General features: G+C 37.3%; 1 protein-coding gene across 1 annotated transcript in view; it reads left to right on the forward strand.

Moving 5' to 3' along the window:
- Window positions 1-3,455: 3,455 nt before the first annotated feature.
- Window positions 3,456-8,731, forward strand: part of XKR9 (XK related 9) — a 14,429-nt gene continuing 9,153 nt past the window's right edge. Inside the window, 3 exon segments of the mRNA XM_033512290.1 lie at window positions 3,456-3,579; window positions 5,925-6,104; window positions 6,930-7,476. Coding sequence (XP_033368181.1) covers window positions 7,181-7,476 — 296 coding nt within the window. The 5' untranslated portion in view covers window positions 3,456-3,579; window positions 5,925-6,104; window positions 6,930-7,180.

The following is an 8,731-nucleotide window of genomic DNA, read 5'->3' on the forward strand; positions in this document are numbered from 1 at the left end:
AGAGAGGGTGTGCAGTGGACAGAGCCAGGTTCTGTCACGGCGCAATTGCCTCAGGTCCTATCGTGGTACCCAGTGCCAGGACCACAGACAGAGGACACAAACTGCAACACGGGATGTTCACTATGAGCGTCAGGAAGCAAACCCTCGTTCACTGTCTGGGAGACCAAGAGTTGGCACGGGGCCCCAGGGAGGTTGTGGAGTTTGCATCCTTGGTGATGCTCAAAACTCATCTGGACACGGTCCTGGGCAACTGGCCAGGTGGTCCTGCTTGAGCTGGGGGCTTCAAACATGAACTGCAGTGGTCAGCTCAGCCATTCCGTGATTTTGTAAAATTATGTCACCGTCATCCAAGTAGAAATGAAGTATTTGCAAGCAGCATTCATTGTAGATCCTGAAAGGTGGTGAAATTTACCTGTTTGGCTTGAAGCATCTCTTCTGAAACCCCTGATTAATTGCCTTTCATGTGACATTGTTAATGACAGTAGGACAGACTTGTTCTCTCATTAAACTACGTATAAATGAAGAATAAACACAATTTAACTTGAAATAAAAGCAGGTAATATTCCTTCGGGTAACTTTACTAATATTAGAATTTCAAATATTATCTGATTGTTTTATACTTATATAAAATCTCATATGGTACCTGTTATAAGGTGATCATAGCTATACAAAGCCACACCAAAAAACTGTACCACTGGTGCTGATAATCCCCATATTTAGGCCCTCAAGCCAATTTCTTTGATTTATCTGATAAATCTTTACTTATTTGAGATACACATTTACTTATTTGAGATATAAAACTGTTATTTTTTATTTTCATGCTCATTAAAGCATGAACAACAGACATAAGAAGGGATATTTCAAGTCAAAGGAAATAAGCTTTTATGTGTGCAGATATGCTGCTGAAATAATCAAGAAAACCCCATACACAATACTCTAGTCTCTCCCCATATAATTTGCCTGTATGCTCTTTTGTAACAAACTGTGACTAGACCTGAATTTATCTAATCCTGAGATACCCTCCTATGCTTATTTTGTAGCATATTTGTATAGCTATTGGTACATTCAACCCATATTCAGTCTTCAGGTAAATTTTAGTTTAGTCATTAGAAGAAACTACTACCTAAGCCAAGGCAAGTTGCAAACTTAAGTGGTTTTCTATTTTTAAGAAAATTCTGAATGTTTAGAGAGGGTTTCCAAAATTATATAATTTTATATGTCATTGAGAACTCACTAAGGTGGCATTATTATTTTTAACATCACAAGACTTATTTTTCCCCAAATTAAGAATTTTCTTGGGAGCTGTTCTTCGGGGAATAATTGTTCCTGCTCTTGATGACCTGTAGTAAAGCATTTTCTGATGTTAGGCAGGAGCTGTGATTTTGTTTCATCTGTAGGTGGCAGCAATGGTGTCTTTGGAGAACGAAGTACAGGTTCTTTGATCATCTTAATTTCCTGCACAAGCCCATCTGTTTGAAAAATCTGTTGTTTCTCTTATAATACAAAGGTTAATAGGCATGTAGTGAAAGTCCTGCTATTATGTGGTACAAGAAAAGATGAATGTATACCAGAAGTTCTTTTGGTTTTCTGATTGTTTTGCATTGTTAAATTTTTGAGGGGAAAAATGTTCTGAAGAAGGTAGGCTATCAGTAAAAAAACCAAAACCAGCTGAGTTTCCTAAAAAATAAATAAAGAAACCTAAAATTAGATTGTGGGACACAAGACAGACTGGTATTTCTGAAAATCCCACAAGGTTCAAATCTTTAACACTCAAGAAATCTTTGAGTACTGGCACTTGGCTTTTTTTCACATTTTAAACGTAAATGTTGATAAATGCCTCTCCACTGTGTCTGTGTAATAGCCCAATAGAACTAAGAACAAAAATGTAATTCTGCAGTAATTAATTAGTCAGAATCAATTGAATAGCAGATAGAAAATGTCTTCAGAGTCTAATCTTCATAGCCATTGGCACATTAATATCTTGTTGAAAGGATTTTTTACTTGCAGAATTTTTCTTTCTGTATAATTGTATTTCTTATTCTTTTTATCTGATATAGAAATAGGTAAAAAGACCTTAAAACAAAAAGATGTGAAGCAGATTTTGCAGAGAGAAAAGCCATGGACTGCAAGATTCCTGCATGGAGGGGCAACATTGTGTAGAAAATGTAAAATAGTCAGATTAGCAGGTTGGTGGGAGATGATTATGGGGGTTGATGAAGGGCCTGGGACATTTCTGTAATAAGGAAAGGCTGAAAGAGCTGCTACTATCTAGTTTGGAGAAGGGAAGGCTCATCAATGCCTATAAATGCTTGAAGGGTCCTTCCTACCACATTCCGAAGCAAATAAAAGGATGTGTACTGAATACCATAGGAGATTTGTTACAATTTAGAATTGTGCTTCCTTTGATGCTAAGTCTAACAAGAAAACAAATTAATCATCTAGCCAGTAATGTATCTTGTGGGTTGCTTGATTTACACTCCAAGAATCAGGTACACAAACTTTGCCCCTCCCTCTGTGCCATAGAGTTTTTGTAATTTTTTTTTTTTTTATTATAACAAAGGTCATAGCAGTCAGTTTGTAAGTTGGCTGAGTTAATGGTCTTTCAAGCACTGCAAGGACTGCTTAGGACTAGGATGTTTCTAAAGTGTAAGAGAGAAGCAGGAAGGCACACAAAAAAAGACAAGGGTTGATATCATGTTCATTATGGAAACACTGAAGATTTTACCTCCTGTCCTAAGAGCTAGAAATCTACAGGCTGAGGATGAGTATTATCCTGTGTAGCACAGTCACAGAGGTGGAATCACACCTGTGCCTTGTACCCTGCAGCTGTTTTAAACATGCATAAAAAATTCATGTGCAGTACCAACAGCTCAGCTGGATCAGGCAAACACCTTTAGTTTTACCAGAGGAAAACAGTTTTAATCACCTGTCCTTGGCCACATGCAGTCTCTTCATGCATCATTGCACAGAAAGGATTTTTTAAAGTGCCTTGTACTACAGTTTTTAATTATAGCCAAAAAGATTGTTCTTTTTTGCATAAATCTTTGGGATATATATGTGGGTATACAAATGAATGAATGAATGAATATATAAGTAAATGTATGCATTTAATCATACACACATACACTTGTGTTTCCAGAAACATATATTTGCTTTTGCTCAACAGGACTAATGAACTAAAGTCTAAATTTGAAAATGAATACACAGATACAGAAACATACAGAGGCAAAATTCTTCTTTCTTTTTTTACTTTGATGAAGTAAGTTGTTCAATGATTTTATTTAAGAAAAATTTATAATCTGTTAAATTTAGTATTTATTATTAACAGGGACTTCTATACCAAATTTTTAGAATACAATTTTTATAGTACAATCATAAAGAGGACAGTTCTTTACAGACAGCAAATCATTAACCATGTCACATGATTTCCATATGATTTGAGTTTACTTTGTGTTATATCAGTAAGCCCTTTAATTTCCTTGGATTGCAAGTCTTGTAAAGGCATGGATGGGAAACCCATGAATATGGAAATCTGCAGTTTTTGAAGTGAAAAAAGCTCTATTCATGGCCACTATTAAGGTAACTGCATTTTAAAATAGAATTTTAAACGTGTAGTGAGAGCTGAAGCCTTGCTAATCCAATTTTATTGTTTCAGCTTTATCACAGAATGATTCTGTATTACAAAATTATTTGGTATATTAGTTTTTAGAGGGGGGTTAAATTTTTGTTGACTGACAGTTTACTCTTCCTCCTCCTGTCATGTTAGATCTCATGTGTTTAGTAAGATTGGGGAAAATTTAATTCTGATTGACACAGGACACCCTCTCCCGTGGCACTTAATTGAACCCCACCTGGTAGTGAGACCATGGTGCTCTTTGGAGTGCTATCATGCATAAAATGAAGGGCTATTAAAGGCTGGGATCTTTAACAGTGATTTCATGTGCACCTGTGAGCAGGTGTTGGTGCTTGGATTTGGAATTAAGACAATGGACATTTGTGATTACAGATTTGTGAGTCTTGAGAAGAATTTTTTTAGGTTGCCATGAGCAAAATATAAACCTTGTTCCAAGAGCTGTTCCAAGGCTCTTTCAGGCCTGGAATCCTTACTCAAAATAATTGTGAGATGGTGAGCAAGCTGACATGCTTGACAATGTATGGCTCTTCATTTATCTCAGCTAACCTGATGGCTTCAAATAGCACCAAGATGTCCAGACAGGTCTGCAGACTGCTGACATGACAGTAGTTTGTGTGGTAGGCTTGGCAGGAGTAGAAATCCTCTGGCTCACAGCTACTCTTCATGCTCTTATTTCAGAGGAGTCTGCCTGTAAAACTTCCTTTCTCATATTCTTCTTTGCGAAATACTTACGTAAGAAAAGGATAGGGAGGCTGTAAAGAGGGAGGAATCCTGATACTTTTTTACTCATTTCAGGTGCAAGATTAGAGGCTACTCCTTGCCTTACTTGAATGTCTGGTACAGTATTAGTCATTAAATGTGAACCTTGGTAACTTGCCTAATTTGGCCATAAATTGTCTTCCAAAGAACTTTCTATTTGAATCCAGGTATTGACTAAGCAGTTGCTGTTGTGCTTCCTGTAACAGTAAAATAGTGAACTTGCTTGTTTTGTTTAATGTTTGTTTTTGTTTTTAATCTGTTCTAAAAATTGTAGATACAGCTTGACAAAGGTGGTGTTCAAGTTGCAGAATGACATGTTGTTATATAGAGTAAATATGTTTCCTTTGGATTTTCTTGAATGAACCCAAAGTAATAAACCCTTAAGTTGGTTCATACACAAATTTTCAGACATAAAAAATTCAGAGTCACAAACCAATTGGGATTAGAAAGGACCTCTGAAGATTGTCTAATCCAAACCCCCTGCTGAAGCAGGTTCACCTGTAACAGGTTGCACAGGATTGCATCCAGGCAGGTTTTGACTATCTCCAGAGAAGAAGACTCCACAACCACTGGGTAGCCTGTTCTAGTGCTCTGTCACCCTCAAAGTAAAGTTTTTCTCACGTTGAGATGGAACTCCCTGTGTTTCAGTTTGTGTCCACTGCCCGTTGTCCCATTGCTGGGCATCACTGAAAAGAGTCTAGCCCCATGTTCTTGACACCTGGCCTTAAGATATTTGTGTTCATTGACAAGATCCCCTCTCAGCAGTCTTCTCCAGCTTGAACAGAATCAGCTCCCTAAGCCTGTCCTCCTGAGACAGATGTTCCAGTCTCCCAAACATCTTTGTAACCCTCTGCCAGACCCTCTCCAGTTGTTCCTTGTCTTTATTGAACTGGGGATCTCAGAACTGGACACGGTACCACAGATACAGCTTCACCAGGGCAGAGTAAAGGGGGAGAATAAGTGCCCTTGACCTGCTGGCCACGCAGTTCATAGAGCACCCCACAATGCCATTTGCCTTCTTGGCCACACTGAGACATTGCTGGCTCATGGTTAACTTTTCTTTCTGTATTTGTAAACACAGAGTTCAGTTTATGCTGGACTTTGTACTGAAGTCCCCTTCCCAGAATCTTACTGTGAATTTGATATAAAGTGCATGATTTGCAAGAGATTCATGGTATTTTGTTGGAGAGAATAGGAAGGAACAGCAAAAGGATTCCAACTATCCCAACTTCAAGATCGCCTGCTCTTTCTGACCTCTTCTGGGCCAGGACATGAAACCTAAGTAGGAGATAGAATGAGAGGCTAGAAATAGCTAAGGCCTAGATCCAAAAAATAATCCATACACTCAGCACCTTTTCAGACTATTATGTTCCCACTTGTCTTCATTAGGAAATTAAGAACTTAAGTTCTCATTTTTGGGTTTGTACCTAGGTCACAGTGAAGATAAACCCAGTCAACCCAAATAAAGTACAGTCATTACCTTTGTTTATGGGTTATTAACCAATTCTCTCATTTCATTTCTCTGTGGCAGTGTGCCTGAATTCACAAAATCCAAAGGGACCTGCCTCCACATGCCCTTTCCCTGCTCCAAGTTCCCTGGTGCAGCTGTTCCCCATGTATTGTCTGCAGCTGTTTGGCACTGGCACCAGCCCAGCCTTGGCATGTCCTGTATTCCATCCTTTGCATTTGCTGCCAGCAGCTTTTTCCTAAGGTATGTAAATGAAGTAACGGGACTTTGTAATTTCAACTTTACAGCTTTGCAGAGGTGAATGAGAAAAAAAATGTATTGCCTTATAGCATTTCTGCTTCACCTGCCAAATACCACAAATCTATAGAGGAAAGACATGTAAGGACTACCCAAGAGGTGACAAGAATCCTTGCAGTGTTGGGCAATGAAAAATGTAGTCATAGCTACAAATGAATTATATTTGCAGTGAGCTATGTGGTTAAATCATCCATGTGTAGCTACACATAGCTTAGAAAACATTTCTCAAAGAGATATGGACTGGTCTAGGTCTGGATCCTTACAAGCCTCTTTTAATAGGAGAGCTGCAATACTATTTAGCCCTTTACTACTGCAAGTGGAAAACCAAACAAGAATGATAAAAACACTGGATATATCCACACAAATGCAATAACACTGTTGGAAACTGCCAAATGTTGTTTATTATGATACCATGGTGTGTGCTCAAGACAAAAGTTTTCTCAACATTTTGTGCTGTGCACAGTAAAGAAGAAGAGTTCAGAAAGGATGAAAGTTCTGGGAAGGAATCAATCTTTTTTCCATAAGCTGCTTTTAAAAACTTGCTTGTTTTTTAGTGTTTTGCAGCTCTTAGGAATTATCTCAACAGTTGCCTGAGTGGAGAGTCACTGTTTGAGAGAGTGGGTGACCTCAGCAAGCTCAGAAATGCAGCTCTCTTGGTATCTCTGCATTTTGTACTTGCCTGTTCAAATGGTCATGAGAATTGCTGTAGGATATTTTAAATGATGAAGATATTGTTACTGCTAATCTTCCTTTTTTCCTTCTTCTTTTTAGGAATCAGTAATGAAGAACGACCCCATCAATTAAAAAGAAAATTTACATTTATCTTTTCTATAATAGATGTGTATTAAAAGTTAATTTAATATTTAAATCGAGAGCATGGAGAAATGCAAGTCTCTTTGCCATAATAAAAATGGATAACCCAATTTTCCTTTGTATGAAGCAATATAAGCAGGTGGCATTCTCAGGAAAAAGACTCCATTGTAGGAAAGAATTTAGATTCCTATACATTAAGTGAGGAGAGAATGACAACAGCGGCAGTTTCACACACAAAATTTACTAAGCAGAATTTCATTTTTTTGGTTGGTGGAATGGTAGTTTATGTAGTTGATATTGTCATGGACTTCTGGGTAGCCAGTAGATATTTCTGTCAAGGACAATATTCTTGGAGTATATTGATACTCTGTTTTAGAGGTCTTTCATCAATTATAACTCAGATATTTAGTTATGAGTGGTTTAAAAACGACTGGGAAGGTACTGATACTGGGAAGCTGAAATTGGTTTTTCTAGTTCATCTCTTTCATTGTGGGATTTTTATAAGGTAAGCACGTTTAAACATTTAACATTTAAACATTAAACATTTAACAATTAGAAATTGTGGTGCTTTAGGACAATTATTAAGAAGTGCTTAGTATGGCTTCAGGGACAAGACCAATTCTGGTCTTAACAATTAGTACTCTATGAAAACAAACAAATTTTTGTCTGGTTATGTCAGTGATATATTTTGTCAGGTTTTTATGGACATGTAGTTCTTCTTCCATATACCTGTAAGTAATGATTTTTATCATTCACAGCCCTATTCTTTTTGATTAATTAGCCATTTGATGAGGCATAGCGAATAAAAATGATTGCTTTTTAATGTACTACTGTCATAACTGATAAATATGAGTTTTCAAAGTCATGTTATGCACACTAAGCATCTGAGACAGCTGAGGAAGTAATGTTTGAACCTGAGTGTCTATCCATATGTAGAAAACCCACCAAGATTCAGAAAATAAATGAGTAACTGAATAGTTAGTAAGGATGCTTGCAGCAGTCTTCCCACAGGGACTGACTTAATGGTGATGGGAAACTTTGTTTACTTAGTGGATTACCTGAACTCTAAAACAATCCACAAAACTCTTGGATTTACCTGAACTCATACCCCTTCCAATGAATAACTCTTATCATGAATTTCTATAATTTGGAATCTTCTTTCTCAGAATTAGCTCCATATTTCCTGACTGGCTTATTATTTAGTACACATCATTTTGTCCTTTACTTTGACAGTGTTGTCAACTTGGTCACTTGTTCTTTATTGTACTAATGATATTTTCTCCAGTGCTTCTACTTGTGCTTGGAAAATTTCCAAGAAATTATGTATATGTTTAAAAAGTTCTTTCAGCCACTCCTCAGAATTCAGCAATGTGGTAATGCATACTGGAAAGTATAAGCTTGTAACAGCAAGTTGGCATCTGTGCTTGTATCTTTGTGGTTAACTGTTATATACTTTTATTATATGTATTTTCCTTAGGTGTGTCAAGGTACAACTTCCTCCTGTTCTCCCTCTTAGTCATCTGATTTATGCAGTTAATTTAGGCAATGAGTCTCTCAGGTTTATCTGTGCAGTAAATGGATAAAAATAGATTCTGTCAGGTCAGGTCACACTTGTTAAGGTGAGATTCTCCAGAAGGCCACTTGGGGCAGAAACCCATATTCTTCATTCAAAGAGGAAAATGAGGGCCTAACCAGTAAATAAGATTTGGTCAGTGAATTCTGGATGCTTGAAATTATGAGATGTGAATAAACCTTTTCAC

Source organism: Parus major, chromosome 2, assembly GCF_001522545.3.
Source record: "Parus major isolate Abel chromosome 2, Parus_major1.1, whole genome shotgun sequence".
NCBI classification, from domain to species: domain Eukaryota; kingdom Metazoa; phylum Chordata; class Aves; order Passeriformes; family Paridae; genus Parus; species Parus major.